The following is a 21,870-nucleotide window of genomic DNA, read 5'->3' on the forward strand; positions in this document are numbered from 1 at the left end:
AAAGTTCTTGTAAGTGGAGGAAGAGGACAGCCCGACGCCAGTCAATGCTTCTCCAGCAGCTACAAACCCCTCGCTTATAAAAGTTCACTGCCTGCCCGAGCGGAATTGCCCATCCAAACTGAGCCAATTCTTATTAAAGAAGGCACCACTGAGTTACCATGAGAAGACGATGTCAGGGCCGATCTACACAGTGGTGAAGTCAGTGCTGACCATGAGACCGAGCTGGAAGACCTCTTTGCGTGATTTCTTCATCTTTGTTTATGTGTTTTTGGATTTTGTTGTTTTCTTTTTCTAATTTCTGCGGCAATGTAACCGGGCTACATGTCTCTCCTTTTGTACTCACATCTTTCATTAATGAAAAATTTTGAACTCTTTGCACGTCCATTGTGTTTTTCTTAGAATGTTTCATGCATTCTTTGTCGAACTCACCAACTCAACCATACCTGATCTTGCCAACCTTCTTTAGCCTAGATAATCATCTTGACTAAAGAGTTCAAAATTTGGTTGGTCAAACCTGCCAACTTTCTTTAGCCTAGATAATCATCTTGGCTAAAGAGTTCAAAAACTTTGTTAGTTAAACCTGCCAACCTTCGTTGGGCGAGATAACCATCTCAGTCAAAGAATGCAAAAAAATTTGTTAGCCAAGCCTGCCAACCTTCATTGCCCCCAGTTGGGCAAAGAGTGTAAAAATTTTGTTGATCAAACCTGTCAACCTTCATTGGCCGAGATAAACACCTCGGTTAAAGAGTGCAAAAAATTTTGTTGGTCAAACTTGCCAACCTTCATTGGCCGAGATAAACACCCTGGTCAAAGAGTGCAAACATTTTGTTGGTTAAACCTGCTAAGCTTCATTGCCCCCAGTTAGGTAAAGATTACAAAAATTTTGTTGGCCAAACTTGCCAAACTTCATTGGCCAAGATAAACACCTCGGTCAAAGAGTGCAAAAAATTTTGTTGGCCAAACTGCCAACCTTCATTGGCCAAGATAAACACCTCAGTCAAAGAGTGCAAAAATTTTGTTAGTTAAGCCTGCCAACCTTCGTTGCCCCCATTTGGGCACACAGACCAAAATAAATACAAGTATTGAAAAATTTACCAGAACAAATGACTACTTATATTATTGAATGTTTAAAGAAAATCACAAGTGCAAAGAACTAAAAATAAAATATCTTGAGGTTGGTCGTGTTCTATGGCCTTGGGATAGCTCGGTCGTCTACATCCTCTAAGTGGTAAGCTCATTTTCCTGCTAATCCCATCACTTTGTACGGCCCTTCCCAATTGGGTCTTAATTTGCCATCCCCATGTACTAAAGTATTTCCGATTACTTTGCGTAACACCTAATCTCCAATCTTGAATTGCCTTGAATTCACCGCCTTATTGTATTTTCAAGATAGTTCCTACTGATATGAGGCCACGTGGACTAGTGCCCTTTCTCTCATTTCTTCAGCTAGATCGAGCTCCAAGGCTATGGCCTTTCCATTCAAATCTGGTTCAAAATTTTTGCTTCTAATGGTGGGGAGGCCGACTTCCAAAGGGATAAAAAGGCGTTTCACTGATCGACCGCCTAGGTGTAGTTCGGTACGCTCATAAGACGTGTGGGAAGTTCTTCAGCCCATTTCCCTTTTCATTTTTTCTAGCCTCTTCTTTAGACCATCTAAGACTACTTTGTTAGAGGCTTCGGCTTGGCTGTTGACTTGAGGGTAAGCCAGTGTAAAGTTGTAAAATTTGATCTTGTACTCTTCGCAAAAACCCCTGAAGATTCTTCCATCAAATTGGGTGTCGTTGTCAGATATCAAGGCCTTGGAAATTCCAAACGGGGTTATGATGTTCTGCCAAACAAACTTCTTGACATCTTTCTCTTTGATGGATGCAAGTGCCTCTGCCTCTACCCATTTTGTGAAGTAGTCTCTCACTGTGGTGAAGAACTTCCTATTGCCTGGTGTAGTTGGAAGCGGTCCCACTATGTCTAAGCCCTACATTGCAAAAGGTCAAGGACTGGTCAGATATAAGAGCTCTCTGGTAGGTTGATGGATTTGATGCGCGAATTTGTGGCACTTTTCGTATTTCTTAACGTACTTCTCTGTGTTCTCTTGCATGTATGGTGACAAATATCCTTGTGAGATAGCTCGGTAGGTCAGGGATTTTCCCCTTTGGTGGCTTCCACAAACGCCCTCATGGATTTCAAACAAGAATGCTGTGACCTTACTAGGATGGACACAGTTTAAGTACGGTCCTGTGAAGGACTTTTTGTACAGTGTTAGAAATGGGAAAAGCCAGAACCATTGCGACTTAGCACAAATCTTTTTGGCCTCTTTTTTGTTTTCTCATAAAATACCATCTTTTAAGAATACAATGATGGGGTCCATATAAGAGGGACCTAGTTCGGTGCAACATGCTTCGGTCGTTTTAGGTTCCTCAATACTTGATGCGCGAATTTGTGGCACTTTTCGTATTTCTTAACGTACTTCTCTGTGTTCTCTTGCATGTATGGTGACAAATATCCTTGTGAGATAGCTCGGTAGGTCAGGGATTTTCCCCTTTGGTGGCTTCCACAAACGCCCTCATGGATTTCAAACAAGAATGCCGTGACCTTACTAGGATGGACACAGTTTAAGTACGGTCCTGTGAAGGACTTTTTGTACAGTGTTAGAAATGGGAAAAGCCAGAACCATTGCGACTTAGCACAAATCTTTTTGGCCTCTTTTTTGTTTTCTCATAAAATGCCATCTTTTAAGAATACAATGACGGGGTCCATGTAGGAGGGACCTAGTTCGGTGCAACATGCTTCGGTCGTTTTAGGTTCCTCAATACTTGGTCTTGGCAGGAAAGCAACTACCAATGGGTGTGGAATAGATGTGTCTGCCATCAATGCAAAACTGGCCAGTTCATCTGCCTTGCTATTTTCTTCTCAGCTAATTTGTTCTGTCCTTACGACGTCGAATTTCATGATTTCATTCCTGACCAACTTCTGATACTTGGCCATTCTGTTATCCTTCGCTTTGTACTCGCCAGATATCTGGTTGACTACTAGTTAAAAGTCGTTGTACATCATTAGCTCAGTGGCCTTCATCCAGTAGGTTGACTTCAAACCGGCTAACAATGCTTCATATTTTGCCTCGTTATTGGATGCTGGAAATCAGAGGTAGATTTCCTGTTCAATGGTCAAGCCATCTAGCAAGATGAGGACTATCCCAAGTCCTGCCCTATGTCTGTTGGATACTCCATCCACAAGAGCTTCCACATATCTCCTACGAACAACTTCCAGCAAGTGGAGGGGTTTGAGGATGCTTCAGGATTAGGGACGTTGACGACGACGCCTTCCTCTAATTTTTTGTCCATCGTTAGGATTCGATCCTCATTGCCTAGCTGCCTTACCATTTCTTCTTCAAGTGTGTCCCTGTAGATTGTAGTTGTGTGGCTTGCTCCTTTTCCCCTGGTGATAAGCTGTTGGCATTAGTGGACGATGCAGTCATTGCAAGGCCATATGGTTCGCTGCGCGGTTGAGCGACTTGCTGCGAGGGCTGTGCTATTCCCACAACATTTTCCCTTATTTGCCCGATTTTCTCGATTAAGTCAATCAGGCAGACAGAATGACTACCTAGTGCAAACTCTACCATGAAGTCTGCCAATGCTTGGGCCTTTATTGTGGTTCGTGGCTGGAACTTGATGTCGAACTATACTAACTCCACGACCCACTTCAATATTTACCCAAAAAATTCTGTCTTTTCAAACAAGGCCTTCAAGGGGAATGCTGTTAAGACGATCACAGTGTGGGCATGGAAGTAGTGCGACAATTTTCTTAAAGCCATCCTCAAGGCTAAAGCCAGCTTTTCATATGGCAAGTACCTCGTTTCGGTATCCAACAATGTCTTGCTTACATAAAAGGTAGGCAAGTGTTGTATTCCCTTGGTGTGTACCAACACCACGCTAACTCCATGCTGGGAAATTACCAAGTATAGGAACAGTTCCTCTCCTGTTACTAAAGTTGCCAACAGTGGCGGAAAGGTCATGTATTCTTTCAAGCTTTCTAGAGCTCGGTCGCATTCGTTGTCCCACTCAAACTTGGCCTTGAGTTCCTAGAAGAACAGACGATACTTGTCTGACAACTGACTTATGAATCGGTTTAGTGCAGCAGCTAGGCTTGTAAGGTGCTACAGTTCCTTAACTGTGTTGGGCCTTTTTAGTTCTTGAACGGCCTTGATCTGAGAGGGATTGGCTTGTATACTGCAGTTGGTTACTAGAAAGCCAAGAAATTTGCCTGACCCTACGCCTATAGACACCCCATTTTTGACTGACCTTAAGACTCAGACGTCATCGATTGAGCGCTTAGTGATTGCGTATGTTGTGCTTGTTTCGGAGTTTTCGGCTAAGTGCCTTACCTTCGGGCCTCTGAACTCTTTGTGTTTCGGCTCGATTTGTGGACCAAGCCTTGTTTCCATTCCCTGGAGGGAGGGATAGGTCTTGTAGACCACCCTTTCGTGGTCGTAGACCACTTTTTCTGCTTGGAGACTAGTTTTCGGTTTTCGGAGTCTTCGACCGCGCGCCTTGGCTCGGGACCGCTTAACGTTCTCCATTTGGCGTGATTTTTGAACCACACCTTGTTGCCCCTGCCTAGAGGGACATTGTGGTCCGAGAGATCACTTTTTGTGGTCGTAGACCACTTTTGATGCCCGTAGACTAGTTTTCGAGGCTCCCGACCATGTGCCTTGCCTCCTGGACTTTCGCCTTGCATCCTCTTTGGTTTGTTTTTGGTACAAATCTTGTTTTCCTTGCTTGGAAGGTGGTATAAGGGTGGGAGAGCAGTTCTTCCCATTGGAGACCATTTTCCTTCTTGCCAGCCAGTTTTCTGGTCGGCCAACTAGTTTTTTTGGTCTTTGGACCACCTTCATTGGCCAAGATAAACACCTCAGTCAAAGAATGCAAAAATTTTGTTAGTCAAGCCTGCCAACCTTCGTTGCCCCCATTTGGGCACACAGACCAAAATAAATACAAGTATTGAAAAATTTACCAGAACAAATGACTACTTATATTATTGAATGTTTAAAGAAAATCACAAGTGCAAAGAACTAAAAATAAAATATCTTGAGGTTGGTCGTGTTCTATGGCCTTGGGATAGCTCGGTCGTCTACATCCTCTAAGTGGTAAGCTCATTTTCCTGCTAATCCCATCACTTTGTACGGCCCTTCCCAATTGGGTCTTAATTTGCCATCCCAGGTACTAAAGTATTGCCCATTACTTTGCGCAACACCTAATCTCCAATCTTGAATTGCCTTGAATTCACCACCTTATTGTATTTTCAAGATAGTTCCTACTGATATGAGGCCACGTGGACTAGTGCCTTTTCTCTCATTTCTTCAGCTAGATCGAGCTCCAAGGCTATGGCCTTTCCATTCAAATCTGGTTCAAAATTTTTGCTTCTAATGGTGGGGAGGCCAACTTCCAAGGGGATAAAAAGGCGTTTCACCGATCGACCGCCTAGGTGTGGTTCGGTATGCTCATAAGACATGGGGAAGTTCTTCAGCCCATTTCCCTTCTCATTTTTTCTAGCCTCTTCTTTAGACCATCTAAGACTACTTTGTTAGAGGCTTCGGCTTGGCTGTTGACTTGAGGGTAAGCCAGTGTAGAGTTGTAAAATTTGATCTTGTACTCTTCGCAAAAACCCCTGAAGATTCTTCCATCAAATTGGGTGTCGTTGTCAGATATCAAGGCCTTGGAAATTCCAAACGGGGTTATGATGTTCTGCCAAACAAACTTCTTGACATCTTTCTCTTTGATGGATACAAGTGCCTCTGCCTCTACCCATTTTGTGAAGTAGTCTCTCACCATGATGAAGAACTTCCTATTGCCTGGTGTAGTTGGAAGCGGTCCCACTATGTCTAAGCCCTACATTGCAAAAGGTCAAGGACTGGTCAGATATAAGAGCTCTCTGGTAGGTTGATGGATTTGATGCGCGAATTTGTGGCACTTTTCGTATTTCTTAACGTACTTCTCTGTGTTCTCTTGCATGTATGGCGACAAATATCCTTGTGAGATAGCTCGGTAGTTCAGGGATTTTCCCCTTTGGTGGCTTCCACAAACGCCCTCGTGGATTTCAAACAAGAATGCCGTGACCTTACTAGGATGGACACAGTTTAAGTACGGTCCTGTGAAGGACTTTTTGTACAGTGTGAGAAATGGGAAAAGCCAAAACCATTGCGACTTAGCACAAATCTTTTTGGCCTCTTTTTGTTTTCTCATAAAATGCCATCTTTTAAGAATACAATGATGGGGTCCATGTAGGAGGGACCTAGTTCGGTGCAACATGCTTCGGTCGTTTTAGGTTCCTCAATACTTGGTCTTGGCAGGAAAGCAACTACCAATGGGTGTGGAATAGATGTGTCTGCCATAGATGCAAAACTGGCTAGTTCATCTGCCTTGCTATTTTCTTCTCAGCTAATTTGTTCTATCCTCACGACGTCGAATTTCATGATTTCATTCCTGACCAACTTCTGATACTTGGCCATTCTGTTATCCTTCGCTTTGTACTCGCCAGATATCTGATTGACTACTAGTTAAAAGTCGCTGTACATCATTAGCTCAGTGGCCTTCATCCAGTAGGTTGACTTCAAACCGGCTAACAATGCATCATATTTTGCCTCGTTATTGGATGCTGGAAATTAGAGGTAGATTGCCTGTTCAATGGTCAAGCCATCTGGCAAGATGAGGACTATCCCAAGTCCTGCCCTATGTCTGTTGGATACTCCATCCACAAGAGCTTCCACATATCTCCTACGAACAACTTCCAGCAAGTGGAGGGGTTTGAGGATGCTTCAGGATTAGGGACGTTGACGACGACGCCTTCCTCTAATTTTTTGTCCACCGTTAGGATTCGATCCTCATTGCCTGGCTGCCTTACCATTTCTTCTTTAGGTGTGTCCCTGTAGATTGTAGTTGTGTGGCTTGCTCATTTTCCCCTGGTGATAAGCTGTTGGCATTAGTGGACGATGCAGTCATTGCAAGGCCATATGGTTCGCTGTGCAGTTGAGCGACTTGCTGCGAGGACTGTGCTATTCCCACAATATTTTCCCCCATTTGCCCGATTTTCTCGATTAAGTCGATTAGGAAAACATAATGACTACCTAGTGCAAACTCTACCACGAAGTCTGCCAATGCTTGGGCCTTTATTGTGGTTCGTGGCTGGAACATGATGTCGAACTATACTAACTCCACGACCCACTTCAATATTTACCCAAAAAATTCTGTCTTTTCAAACAAGGCCTTCAAGGGGAATGCTGTTAAGACGGTCACGGTGTGGGCATGGAAGTAGTGCGACAATTTTCTTAAAGCCATCCTCAAGGCTAAAGCCAACTTTTCATATGGCAAGTACCTCGTTTCGGTATCCAACAATGTCTTGCTTACATAAAAGGTAGGCAAGTGTTGTATTCCCTTGGTGTGTACCAACACCACGCTAACTCCATGCTGGGAAATTACCAAGTATAGGAACAGTTCCTCTCCTGGTACTAGAGTTGCCAACAGTGGCGGAAAGGTCATGTATTCTTTCAAGCTTTCTAGAGCTCGGTCGCATTCGTTGTCCCACTCAAACTTGGCCTTGAGTTCCTAGAAGAACAGATGATACTTGTCTGACAATTGACTTATGAATCGGTTTAGTGCAGCAGCTAGGCTTGTAAGGTGCTACAGTTCCTTAACTGTGTTGGGCCTTTTTAGTTCTTGAACAGCCTTGATCTGAGAGGGATTGGCTTCTATACTGCGGTTGGTTACTAGAAAGCCAAGAAATTTGCCTGACCCTACGCCTATAGACACCCCATTTTTGACTGACCTTAAGACTCAGACGTCATCGATTGAGCGCTCAGTGATTGCGCATGCTGTGCTTGTTTCGTAGTTTTCGGCTAAGTGCCTTACCTTCGGGCCTCTGAACTCTTTGTGTTTCGGCTCGATTTGTGGACCAAGCCTTGTTTCCATCCCCTGGAGGGAGGGAGAGGTCTTGTAGACCACCCTTTCGTGGTCGTAGACCACTTTTTCTGCTTGGAGACTAGTTTTTGGTTTTCGGAGTCTTCGGCCGCGTGCCTTGGCTCGGGACCGCTTAACGTTCTCCATTTGGCGTGATTTTTGAACCACACCTTGTTGCCCCTGCCTAGAGGGACCTTGTGGTCCGAGAGACCACTTTTTGTGGTCGTAGACCACTTTTGATGCCTGTAGACTAGTTTTCGAGGCTCTCGGCCGTGTGCCTTGCCTCCTGGACTTTCGTCTTGCATCCTTTTTGGTTTGTTTTTGGTACAAATCTTGTTTTCCTTGCTTGGAAGGTGGTATAAGGGTGGGAGAGCAGTTCTTCCCCTTGGAGACCATTGTCCTTCTTGCCAGCTAGTTTTCTGGTCGGCCAACTAGTTTTTTTGGTCTTTGGACCACCTTTTCATCGGCCATCATACCATTGCCTTGCTTTCATGCTACAGACCATCTCCCCCCCAATGGCCGACCACTTTTTGCCCTGGCCGACCACTTCCACTGGTCGGCCGACCAGTAGAAGTAGTTGGCCAACCACTTCAAATGGTCGGCAGCTTTCTATCACCTTTTTGGAGATATTTTTAGGTAAGCTATTACAGTTGGAAGGCACAAAAGCCATCCTCCATACACGTGTATGGAGGGATGGCTTTAGGCCAAAAGCTTGTCCAACAAGCTTGTTGCATGTTTTTTTATATAAGGGAGCCTCCTCCCTTATGCCTTAGGTTCAGAGAAACTCCTTTGATATATGCATACATCATTGTCTCTATATCTTCTTGCTTGCTTTATATTTGTGCTTGAAAGTGTAGTTTTTCCATACTATTGCACACAAACACACACTCAAACACCATACTCTTGTTGCTGAGACTCTTTGAGGTTGGTTTTGGAGTCTTTGGATTGGTTTTGGTTCAAAAAGAGTGCTGGAGTTGCAGCTTTGAAGGTGTTCTTCAAGGGTAAGCTTTTAACCCTTTAAACCCTTGTTTTGATTTAAGCTTTTGAACCTATTTGCATGGTGTTTTAGGCTTAACTTCCTACTGCAAAAAGTTCTATTTTTTAGTCCTTAGCATGTTTGTTTAAGGTCTCTTTTGTGTTGGGGGTAGTCTACCCCCTCTTGTGCCTTGTTAGGCCTTGTTTTGAACCTTCTTTTTTAGCTATTGGGACCACCTTGTTTGGGCCTCCTCGTCACTGAAACTCAAAGGAATTTCAGTGGTGAAAATGGTATTTCGAGGTCCCCAAATAGGAGAGGGTATCCCCCTTCCTTGTTTTATTGAATGCTTGCTTTGTATGCCTCATGTTTGAGCATGTTTGTTAAGCTTGTGTTGGCCACATCTCAGCCTATTTTAGGCCTTATTTCAGCATGGCATACCACTGTTTTGTCTTGGTTTTTTCACCTCATGCATGCCTTATACACTTGTAATGTAAATGTTGCAAACTAGCTTTGTATGCCTCATGTTTGAGCATGCCTTTCTAGCTTGTTTTGAGTCCATCTTAGCATGTTCTTGGTGCTGTTTTGCCATGATATAGCTCTGTTAAGGTTTGGTTTGATAGCCCCATGCATGCTCTATGCACTTGTAGTGCAATTCCATGAATTAGCCTAATGTGTATCATGCTTTAGACTGTTATTCTAACATGATTTTGGCTTAACTCTAAGAAGCTTTTGTCCATGTTTTAGCATGCTCTAGCTCTGATTTGTGTTGTTTTGGTCATGCATGCCATGCTTTGTATAGCTATAATGCATTCTAGCTTGTTAGCTTTGTGTATCAAGTCCACTAGCATGCATTGCTTGGCCCATTTGAATGATTTGGCATAATTTGTTATGAGAGTTCAATGCATGTTTCATGGTCATACACTCACATCTTTCACTTATTCCATGCTTTGAAGGGTTGGTCCGTTATGCCTTAAATACGAGTCATTGCGTATGCCTTCATGCCTAAGCTTGCGAGCTATCATTTCAGTGTGTTTTTGGGGTTATTTTGCCATGATATAACTTTGATTTTTGTTGGTTAAGTCATCTCATGCTTGGTCTTGATAGGTGTAGTGTAATCCTTCCTTTTGGCCTTGTATGCGTCATGCCTTATGCCCTTCATTCTAGCTTGTTTCGGCTTCCTTCCATACATGTTTTAGACTCATTTTGACATGTTCTAGGACTATTTTGGATTACCTCGACCATATGCTTCATATTTTGTATAGCTATGGTGTGAATGCCTATGCCAGCTTCAAGCTTTGGGTACCATAGCATGCTTCATTTGCATCATGTACATGATTTGGCATCATTTCACATGTTATTTAAGAGCTTATAGGACTGCCATGTTCCCACTTCTTTCATGCTTTGAATGCCTTTAAGGGTTATGCATTGTTGCCTTGTTTGTGGCCTAGCATGTATGCCATCTTGCCTAGGTCCTTGAGCTCCCATCTCAGAATGTTTTGGTCTTTGTTTAGACCTAATTGAGCTCTGTTTGTGACTGGTTCATGCATTTGTGCCATGTATTGCATGCCCCCTTTGTAGTCCTCTTTACTAGCTTCATGCTTTAAGGACCATAGCATGCCTTGCTTGCGTTGTTTGAATGATTTGGCATCATTTCATACTTTATTTCAGAGCTTATAGTGTTGTTACACTTCCATGTTTATCACTCCTTGAGCACTCTTGAGGGTTGTGCTCTTAGGCCTAGTTGACAGGCCAATGCATGTGCATGCTTGTATATGTTTTTGGTGCCTTCATTTCATCATTATGGCCACTGTTTTGGGCATGACTGAGGTCTGTCCATTTTGGTTTAAGTCCATCGAGCATGTTATGTGAATGTTGTTACATTGCCTCATGTTGTTGCATGCTTATGTTGCCTTGCATTGTGTATGCATGCATTAGCCTTGACAGCATGCTCATGTTGCATTTGCATTGTTTGCATGTCATTAGCCTTGTTAAGTTGATCATGTCACATTGCATTGTGTATGCTATGTTGTTGTTTGCATTGTGTATGCCATGTTACATTGCATTGTGCATGCTTGTTGTTGGTATTTTCTTTAGCATGCTAGTTGCCTTGCATTGTGTTTGGATTAAGTGTTAATCTGAGCACGAGAAACGAGGGACGTTTCATACTTGAAGTGATGAAATGTGCCTCAATTCTCAGTTGCCGACCCTCTTGATGATACATGATAGAGGTCAAGGCTTTATGTGTTTATTTGTGCATTCATTTCATATTGAATTGTGCAATTTGGCTTCTCGGCCATCATGCATCGAGATGCATGATTGGTGGCCTGAGGGTCGAGAACCATACTCCCTTGAGCTTATGAAATGATAGGGAGAGTGGTTGTGCACACATGCCTTGTAAATACATTGCCATGCCCTTTCTTGCTCTCTGTTGCAGCAAACTGGAAGAGTGCAGCAAAAACTGGTCGACCGACCAGAAAAACTAGCTGGCCAACCACTTTTTCTGGTCTGTAGCAATGGCAAGTGGTCAGCCAGTGGCTGGCAACACCCCTAGGTGGTCGGCCATGTTCTTATAGGTTCCTATGGTGGAGTTGAAGCTTTGTGGAGCTTGGTGCAAGGTTCTGAGAACAGTTGCAAACAGAGGCAAATCGGGGCATCGTGGTGGATTTCCGAATGAGGCGACCGAGCATGCATGCGCTCCTCATCCCGAGGACCTCTCTTTACTGCTTTCCTTAGCTAGTTTATGCTTTGGTTCTATATTTAAGTAGTTAATGTGTTTAGCTGCTTATTTGTGTTGTAATAACTAGTTAGTTAACTTATTAGTTAATTAGCTTTGTTTTGTACGTAATTAGTTAACTTGTTAGTTAATTAGTTTTGTGATGTAATAATTAGTTTAATTAGCTTAGATTAGCTAGTTAGCTTCTTATTTGGACCCTCCGTCGAGCGGGCCAACTGTTGTAATAAGCGTGCGTGTGTGTAATGCATGTCTTCTAACCCCCATTTCTTTCTTTCTTTTACTTAACCACTTACAATGGTTAGTTTTAGGGCATATGTCAATTAGCATACCTTATGCTTGCATGCGTGCACCCATTCATCTGTATTGCATGCACCAGGCTCGGCGCATCATACTAACTGCATTCTATTTTCAATACATGTACTTGAATACATGTTCAACAACATATTATCAAGTTGCATTCATATGCCATTCTAGATAGCCGAGCCTATCTTAGTTGCATTTTTGCATGTGTTGCATTAGTCATCTTAACATGAACTAGGATCATACATGATTTCTAACTAGTTCTCTGTTTTGGCTCGAAGAACACTGTGAGTGTTTACGCTTTAGCATATTGCATGAGATGTGTATGTTGCCATGATAGTATGCTTGCCATAAGGCTAACTACTTAAGTGATTAATTGCTTGAATGCCTGTGGCTGAAGGTTGGATTGCTTGTATTGGAACAATTCATCAAAATCATGTTTTCTTAGCCTACTTGCGAGTAGCAAACTTCAAACCATTTTCAAACAAATGAACATGTAATGTTTTGTTCCAACTTAGGCGATCTAGTCTATACTTGTATGTTGTGCGCATCACGTAGTAATTCTAGGTTAATAACCGGAATAAGAACACATGTGTTTTCAAAAACAACATATCATGCTTAGTAAAGACCGATCCTTTGATCGGGTGAGCGGGGGTGCTCATTGCATGACCTTTCCCTCCCGTACCCAAATTCCTGAACCAAGGCAACTTTGGTGATGACGGACATGTGGCCTTAGGCACGAGTTAGGGTTTCCTAAATTTTCCAAAAATAAACATTTAGATGGCGACTCTGTATCTAGCAAAGCAGCCCATGTTGGCACTTCTTTATAAAAATTAGTTTTCCAAAACGATTTGCCGGATTTGGACTCTTTGGTGATTTATCGGTCTTGCATTGCACTTTGCAAGATTAGATTCAAAACCGTGACACGAGTCCGAACTGTAGTAGCTAAAGAACAAAATGATTCGCGCCCTCGCGGCGCAGAGAGCGGAGTTCTCAGGCGGTCTACAGTTTCTCCAAATGCGCATTTGGATGTGTTCAGCCACAGCTTGTGGGTCTTTAAAATTTGAAACATCTCAACTAGGTCACTGAGATGGTCCGCCTCATTCTTACTTTTGACCACCATGTTGTTGTCAATGTAGGTTTCCATTGTTTTGCCTAATAATGGTTCGAACATCTTGGTGACCATTCGTTGAAACGCTGCCCTTGCATTTTTTAGGCTAAAGGGCATGAACCTGTAGCAATACAACCCCTTAGGCATTGTAAAGGATGTAACCTCCTGGTTCGGTTCATACATAGCGCTCTAATGGTATCCTCAATATGCATTAAGAAAGCTAAGTTGGTTGTGACCTATATTTAGGTCCACCAGTTGGTCTATCCGTGGTAGAGGAAAACCGTCTTTCGGGCATGATTTATTGTCTGTCTTGTAGTCCACACAAACACGTCACTTGCAATTCTTCTTTGGCACCACCACGGTGTTGGAGATCCATTTGGGATAGTGAACCTCTTTGATTGCCCCTACCTCGAGTAGGTTTCCCACTTTCTCAGCCACTATCTCAGTGTGGTGAAGTGCCGATCGGCGAGTTCGCTGTATAATTGGTTTGGTGGTTGGGTTGACATTAAGTTGATGGCAGATGAAGTTTGGATCAATGCCAAGCATGTCGCACGGTTTCCAGGCAAACACTTTGATGTTAAAGATAAAAAATTCCATGATCTCTATTCTCTCAGTGTTGGTCAGAGATGAGACAAGCAAAAAGAACTTCTATAGGACATTTTTGTCTGTCCTTACCTCTACCAGATCTTCCACTACCTTCTGTTTGGCTGCTTTGCCGACATCCATGAATAACTCATTACTTTTTGGCTTCTCTACCATCTACACGAACCCTTTGGTAGCTCGGTTGCCGTTCACTGCCACGAAACATTGCTTGGACATGATTTGGTCTCCCAAGACCTCTCCAATCATTCCGGCCTCATTGGGGAACCACATTACCTGATGGTAGGTTGATGCTACAACTCGCATGGCGTACAACCATGCTCTTCCCAAAATAATGTTCTAAGTGAAAGGGACTTTCAACACCTAGAATTCCACTTGTTTTGTCATCGTCCCAACTTAAATCGACAAAATTATCTTGCCAACCTGCCATTTTGGCATTGAATTAAAATCGACCATAGGAGATGTCGCAGGTGCTAAGTCCTTGTCCTCCAATTTGAGTTACTTGAAAGTCGTATAGTACATTATCTCGCGCAAGCTCCCTTGGTCTAGCAAGATTCGATTGATATCAAAATTCTTGACATGTAAAGCCACCATTAGCGCGTCGTTGTGAGGGCTTTGCAACCTTCCTAAGTCCTTGTCAAAGAAAGTGATGATGTTTTTTGCTTTCATCTTCTCTTTTTCACGATTGGTTGTACACTAAAGACTTCCCTCAAGTGTTCTTCCTTCTTGATCATCCCCCTAAGCTCACAGACTCGCTCAGGCTCGATGATCCCATGTATCATGTTGATCACGCCTTGAGGTGGACTTTCGACTGGCATCCCGTCTGTCTGGTTGCCGTTCAGGGGGGCTGGCCGAGCTCCTCCTTCAATATATTGGTCCAAGTGGCCCGGGGCCACCAACTCGTCCAAATGATGCCTTAGAGGTGTGTATTTTTCAATTCGGTACCCCACCTCACCATGGAAGATGCACCTATATCGGTCATTATAGCCTTTTTGCGCTTCTCCCAACTTGGATGACCACCTAACGAAGGGTCTGTCGCGTATTTCACTAAGAATTTGATAGATAGGTTTTTTGAACACCGTGGTAATGGAAATGCGGACTCTCAACCTCCTTCCCTTGGTGTCCTCGCCGTTTGGCCGTCTGTCTCGACCACTTTTGTTCGGTCGGTCCTCTCGGCCGACTGTGTTAACTTTTGCTGCTAGCTTTCTATCTGACATCGCTGTTGTGCCAGACTTTGCCTTAGCACGAGTGCCATCTTCTTCTACCTGATGTGTTGGTGCACTCTCTCCATCAGAGCTTCCATCGTGAGAGGTGGCGTCATTGTCATTGAATCCCTCAACATATGGGGCACCAGCAAGCCTCACTTATACTGTGAGATAGCTAAGCTGGTGGGCCAATTTCCTATCTAATTAAAGGTCTCCCAATATCTGTTGTTGTAAGCCTTCAATGTTTCTTTCTCACCCATGTCAATGGCGAGCAACTGGTCTATCTCGACTGGGGTCTTAGTGTTTGTCTTGAACTTGGTGACAAATGCCTCCACTAGTTGTGCCCATGAAGCGATGCTACTTTATGGTAGCCTTTCAAACCATGTCAAGCCTATGTCACCTAAGCTTGACGGAAACAAAATGCACATTAGAGCTTTGTTCCGCCAATGTATGGCCATGACTTGGCAAAAATGGCTTAAGTGCATTTAGCGATCTGACTTCCCCTCGTAGGTTGTGAACTTAAGCTGGTTAAAACCTAAGGGTAGCGGAGTGTTCTCTATCGCCAAAATGAACGGTGAACTCTGCAACCTTGCTAATGCTTTGTCTGCTAGTTCATAAGCAAGGAGCGACATTGGCTTTGTAACCTCGACAATTTCGTGTGTCCCGCTGCAGAGTAGAGACCCTTTGGGGGTCATGCGCCTGGGCGTTTTTCCTTCTCCTAGCCGTTTCTTTTAGCATGGTCCTCAAGTCCGCCGACCTAGACAACTCTGTGTGCCTAGAGGTCGTTTGGTGCATATACGAGTGCCGATAACTACTTCACTCCATGTAAGACCTTTCAATCCTCGTTCTCTCAGACCTGGAGTAACGAGTCCTGGAGGTTCTTGATTATGTGTTGCCTTTTCTAAGGCTTTCGCTTTCAGCATGCGAAGGTGTGACTCGCTTGTCAAGATTTGCTGAGTGCTGAGAATGCGTTCTGCTCTAGCGGATTTCCTCCCCTGCCACACCCTGGCGCTTCGTGGTCTCCATGTCAGCTGCCATTCTTTTTATCAACTTGTCTTGCTTATTCATGTGATCCTCTAGAACCTAAGAATCCATCCTCCGCCTCTGTCCATCTGGGCTTTGAGAACGACGAGGACTTGAGCCTCGTTTTTATCAGCTCGTCTTGCTCTTTCCATGGGTTCCATCGCTGGGGATCTAATTCTGCTATGGGCGGGACAAAAGGAAAATCCTTGCACCTACTGTCCCCCTTTGGAGTTTGTCCATTAATAGCAGAATGAGGCAAGTCTTCGTTGTGTGCCATTGAAATCAGTTACAAGAAAACTTAATCAAAAGGCTTGTTCTCTGTGATGCTTCCCGCAGACAACGCCAATTGTATGAGCACGAAATAGTCTCCTCGTATAATCCTATTGACTAAGTTTGCACTTCTCCAAACGTCATCGCTTTGCCACCTAAAAATACACGTGAGCTAGTCAGCGGGTGTGTGCTAGAAACCCCTCCGATGCCTAAGTTAGCAAGTAGAAAATGAACAATAAGCTTTATGTATTTTTGAGTGAGAATTGCAATACCTGGAAATAGGTTTAGTCTTGAGCTTTTATAGATTTTTGCTCGGCACAATCCCAGCAGGATTCTAACAATTCCTATCAGAGTCCTCCTAGGAATCACATTCTCAAAGGATAAAGCTTATCCTCAAAACACCCTCCTCACTGCAAGTTTACTGAGATGGCCAAGCACCCTACTCGGCTAATTGTTCCTAACTGAGCTACCCTATGCAGCTATTCCTCTGACTGAGCTGTGCTATCCTTGACTGCCATGTGTTATCCTGCCAAGTTACTCCTAGCTCGGCTTTCTTCAATGTGTCACTCTGGTTTGACAATTGGTCGTACACGGATAGCTGGGCCCAAACCCATTGACCGAGGAATAATCATCAACCTGGGATCGAGCTATTTGAGTACGTAGCTCGGCCTAATGTGCGGCCCAGTATAGGAAGACAACTTTACTTAGCTCGGCCCAATTTGTACACAAATTACCCTCTCATGGGGCAAAACCCCTTTTCTTTAAAAACCATTTACCAAGGAAAAAATCCACCATTTATCATAACCCAACCATTTTTACAAAGCCATAACCATATACAAGAATTCATTTTGAAAATCCCTCTTTTGAATTTTTAAACCAAACCCTAGATTTTGTTTAAAAATTCCCAAATCACAACACAGCTTAGAAAAATCAAATAACTAAGTTAAAAACCATACAAGATGTCAAAGTAATCTTTGCCTCAAAGAAGAAAACTCAAAGGAAAGATGTGTTGAACTCGATGGAGCCAAAAACACAAATTTCACCAGTTAAAACGAAGCCCTCGACGTGCTCTCTCTTTTTAACAAAGGGATTATGGTGTAGAAATTGATGGATAAAGGTGTAGTTGGGTTAAATGTTCAAGAACTAGAGAGAGAGAGAAAATCAGAGTTTCAGAGAGAGAGATGTGAAAAAGTGATCCAAAAAGTGAACTTTATAGACTAATATACGCGCAGACCGCTCGAGTGCAGGAATTGTCGCTCGAGCGATCAGACACAACAAGTGAGACCGCTCGAGCGAATAAATGACGCTCGAGTAAAGAACACTACCTCCCAGTACTTTTGCAGGCCTGCAAAAGTACTAAGAGTTCCAAAAGACTGCTCAAGCTCAAGAAGGACCACCCGAGCTAAGATCGCTCCAGCTCAAGAAACACAGCTCGAGTGAAGAAAACACACTCCTAGTATTTTTGCAGACCTACTATAGACACCCCATTTTGACTACCCTTAAGACTTGAGCACCTTACGTTGGTCACTCGATGATGAAATACTGCACTGTACATACGCTCAATTTTCTCAGCAAGAAGCCTTGGTTCTTGAGTTTCAGAGCCTAGAATCTTGCACCACCTTTGAGCCAAAACCTAATTTTTCCACACCTGACCACCTAGAGGCCTGCTGGCCAACAACTAGTTGGCTGACCAAAAATTAGTGGCCGGTCGTCTTTCACTTGGCCGGCCGGCCAGGTGTTCCGGTAGAACATATATTTGTTGCCAGGTGTATGCACTACACCAGCTGGCTCAATACAGATATTTTCGAGAGAGGCACATGTTTTTCTATATATACTTGGCCTTCCCTCATGTGTTTTAGGTTAGAAAAAATTACCAAAGCTCAAAAACTTGAAATTCTCTGTCTCTCTCTATCTTGCAACACACATACATTACCCAAACACTTTCTAAACCAATATTTTAGCTCTCCTGGCTGAGATTCTTGATTCTAAATTTCAGCTCTTGAGGGTGATCACTTGTTGATTTGTGAACAAAAGAGTTACCTCTCTTCAAGAGGTATAATTTCTACCTTCTTTACACTACTTCTCCCCTCTATTTCCTTGCTGTTTTTGGACTATTTTTTTACTATTTTTATGGGCTGAAGCTTATGGCTTAAAGCTATCAAAGGTTGAGGGGTTGACCACCTTTCTTTAAACTTTGTTCCCTAAGCTTTTACCCTTGTGTTTCCCACTCCTTTCTCAACTTTTTCTCAGCTTCTTACCACTGATTTTCAGAGTTTTTCAGAGGCTAAAAATGTTATTTTGAGGTCCCAAAAATGGAGGGGGTAGCCACCCCTCTTTAGGCTTGTTTACTAGCTTCACTTCTCCATTATTTTAGCTTACTTTTTCTAGCTTTTTTATACTAATTCCAGCACTGTTTTTTACTCATTTTAGGACTTTTTTAGTGTGTTTAATTCGTTTATGCTTTGTATGGTATGCTTGTAGTGTTGTAGTCCTCATAAGTTTGGTGGTTTAGGCCTTAGACACCAACCGATTTGAGTTGATAGCATTTATTTGATGGTTTACGAATTAAGCCTACCCCTCATTTGTTTGATGGTTTACGAATTAAGCCTACCCCTCATTTGATCTGTTTAATGATAAGGAGAGGTAGAGAAGACAAACATCACCTGAAAATACTCTGTTTGTGCTCTGTTTCTTTTCTATGGCAGTAGGGCAGAGCCTAAAAATAGTGGCCAGCTAGCCACCTCACTGTACAGCCGACCATTTTCCTTAGAGAGTCGGCCACCTCATTGTAGGCCAGCAGTGCCATTTTTACGGCAGAACAGAGCAAAGGCTGATGATGAAAACAGAGTAATTTTCTGACTACGAATAGAAAAGTTCTAGCAGCAAAACAGAGGCATCTTCGGTGGAAATTCACATTCATGCATGAGCAATTTTTCATTCCTCGTGGCCCGTTAAAATTATGCTTAATAATATGTTGTTCATTAATTAGTTAAATTCCTTAATTTGTAATGGATTGTAATAATTTGTTCATTACTTAGGTTAATTGTAAATTGTAATAAGTAGTTAGTTTAGCTAATTAATTTATTTGGTATTGTAATAGCTAGTTTAATTCGGACATTTATTCAGATCCTCCTGCGTGAGGGAAGTTGTAATATTGTGTATGTCTTCCAACCCCCGTTCTTTCTCCCTTTTATTTATTCGCTTATAATGGTAGCATCGCGTCTTACATTTTTCATATCATTACCATGCTTAAAATACCCATTTTTGCGTGCATAAGGTTCGGTTCATCATTCTAATAACATTGTCATTTATTATTTCCTTGAATACGTGCGCTACCGCATGCTATCAAATTGAATTACATGACATATTAAAAATCGAATCTATTTGGTGCATTTTTGTATGTATTACATTAGGCACTTGCATTTTAGAACATACATTTTTCTAACAATTTCATTTCTTTTGGCTTGTCTTGGAATACTAGGTGAGCATTTATTACTTTAGCATATTGCTTGTGTGTGATTGTTGCCATATCGAGCATAATACCATAAGGCTAAATGATTAACTGATATATCTCTTGAATGCCAGTGGATGAAGGTTTTTTCGCTTAAGTTGGATGATTTTGATTAACGTACTTATGAGATCACTTTTCCATGTGGTACATATTCAAACAATTTTCAAAACAAACATGAAATCAAAACATTCCAAATTTTGTGACTTAGTCTATACTTGCTTGCATCACCTAGTAAAAATATTCTAATAGTCGGAACAAGAGCATATAATGTAAATAAAAATCATATCATGATTAGAAAAGGCCGATCTTTGATCAGGTGAGGGGGGTGCTCAATTCATGACCTTTCCCTCTCATACCTAAGTTCCCGAGCCGAGATACTTTGGTGATGACGGACTAATGGCATTTGGCACGAGTCACAGGTTTCCTAAATTTTTCAAAAATATTTAGGTGGCGACTCTGAACTCTGGCAATGCAATCCATTTTTGGCATTTTTGATTGAAAATCGATTTTTCAAAAGATTTGCCAAATTTGGACTCATTTGTGTTTATCTATTTCACATTGCACTTGTGGAATCAGATTCAGAACCACGGAAGTCTGAAATGTAAGGCTATTGTATCCGAAAGGAACACGAAAGGCAAGCTACACCTGCAAATATATTGGAAGTCCTCAAAGACCGCTCGAGCGAACCAACCAAAATCTGGGCAACAAAACCTTTGAAAAACAAGCTACTAACCTGTTCCAAACATGACAATAACACTTTAATGGCCAAACTCAATGAAGTACAAGATGAATAAAGACGTGAACAGTGATAGAAGAAAAGATATCGTAAATCCAAAACAATAAATGGGTCGGGTCTAAGTCGAAATCGTTATAACCTCCCCCCTTAAGGAACTTTGTCCCCGAAAAAATCAACTCAATATGCATTGTATTTAAATCAACATAACAATGATCCAACCATTCTCACAACCATGATCTATCCACCAGTCATTCATTCTCATAACAACAACAAACAAGTTTTTCAACGTTGAATAGACAATTCACGTTTTCCAAAACATATGCAATGTTTTACATTTAATCAATAGAATAAAAATTCCATTACAAGTTTTAAACATCAACAAAAATGTCCGGATACTTCTCACGGACTTTCGCCTCACATTCCCAATTCACCTCCTCAACCCTATGGTATCGCCACAACATCTTTACCAATGGAATTGTCTTGCCTCGCAAGACTTGGTCCCGTGTATCTAAGACTTTAACCTGTCTCTCTCCATACGAGACATCCTCATCTACCTTTAACTCAGTCCAATCCAACACATGTGAGGGATCCGGCTCATACTTCCAGAGTATACAAATATGAAACACGTCATGGATCCCAGAAAGCTGTGGCGGCAAGCCCAAACGATAAGCTACCTCCCTAATGCGTTCCAAGATCTCAAAAGGCCCAATGAATCTAGCAGACAACTTCTCACTCTTCCCAAACCTCATCAAATCCCGTCTAGGTGATATCTTTAAGAAGACAGGATCTCCTACCTCAAATGATAACGGTCTCCTCCTACGGTCGGCATAACTCTTCTGGCAACTCTGAGCAGAAACCAACCTCTTATGGATAAGTGCAACTTTCTCTATCATTTCCCGAGGATCTCACTAGTTTACCACCTTACCATGAGATTGGGCTCTCCATTAACTTAGTGCTTGGCACAACACTGATTTCCATGGCACCGTATAAATTTACACTATGAGCATTTTCATGAATAATAGGTCAAAATCTTTAGGAATTGGAGCTATACGGGAGTATGTGGACTTGAGTTTATTGTGTGGTGTTAGTGTGTTTCATATATTGGAAATAGAGTTTATTTTGTGTTGCTTGTTATAGCGATTCCGGTTTTACCTTTCTGCATTTATTATTTTCCGGACTTTGGTTCCGTGATGTTGGTGGTTGTATACCTTGTTGTCATCCTTTAATTCCGCTTGATTGAGTTTTAGGATGTATTGGGCAAAGTTGTTACAGGTTGGTTAGGCTTTGGTTTCAATTCTTGTTGCCCAGTTTTTAGGAGGTCCGCTCGAGCGGGTCTTCTTGCGCTCGAGCGGAGATTGCACACTCCCAGTGTTTTGGTGCTCTGCGAAACTTCTGCAAGCATGTTTTTCATGCTCGAGCGGGTTTCTTTACACTCGAGCGGTCGCGCTCGAGCGGGTA

The 21,870-nt window shown here is 42.6% G+C and overlaps 1 protein-coding gene across 1 annotated transcript; it reads right to left on the reverse strand.

Moving 5' to 3' along the window:
- Window positions 1-1,606: 1,606 nt before the first annotated feature.
- On the reverse strand, window positions 1,607-2,282 carry LOC145800652 (uncharacterized). Its single transcript, XM_082890369.1, has 2 exons — window positions 2,229-2,282; window positions 1,607-1,972 (listed from the first exon to the last, which is right to left on the reverse strand). The coding sequence occupies exons 1-2, from the start codon at window positions 2,280-2,282 to the stop codon at window positions 1,607-1,609; spliced, it is 420 nt and encodes a 139-aa protein (XP_082746495.1).
- Between the last annotated feature and the right edge of the window lie 19,588 nt (window positions 2,283-21,870).

Source organism: Camellia sinensis, chromosome 10 (assembly GCF_055761805.1).
Source record: "Camellia sinensis isolate YWXY chromosome 10, ASM5576180v1, whole genome shotgun sequence".
Lineage (NCBI taxonomy): Eukaryota > Viridiplantae > Streptophyta > Magnoliopsida > Ericales > Theaceae > Camellia > Camellia sinensis.

What these genes read in the sequence shown, in the direction of transcription:
- LOC145800652 (XM_082890369.1), bottom strand. Translation starts at nt 2,282, where the DNA reads ATGGTTCTGGCTTTTCCCATTTCTAACACTGTACAAAAAGTCCTTCAC. An exon ending in AAAAAGTCCTTCACAGGACC is followed by an intron (nt 1,973 to 2,228) that starts GTACTTAAACTG and finishes TTTGCAATGTAG; the next exon opens with GGCTTAGACATAGTGGGACC.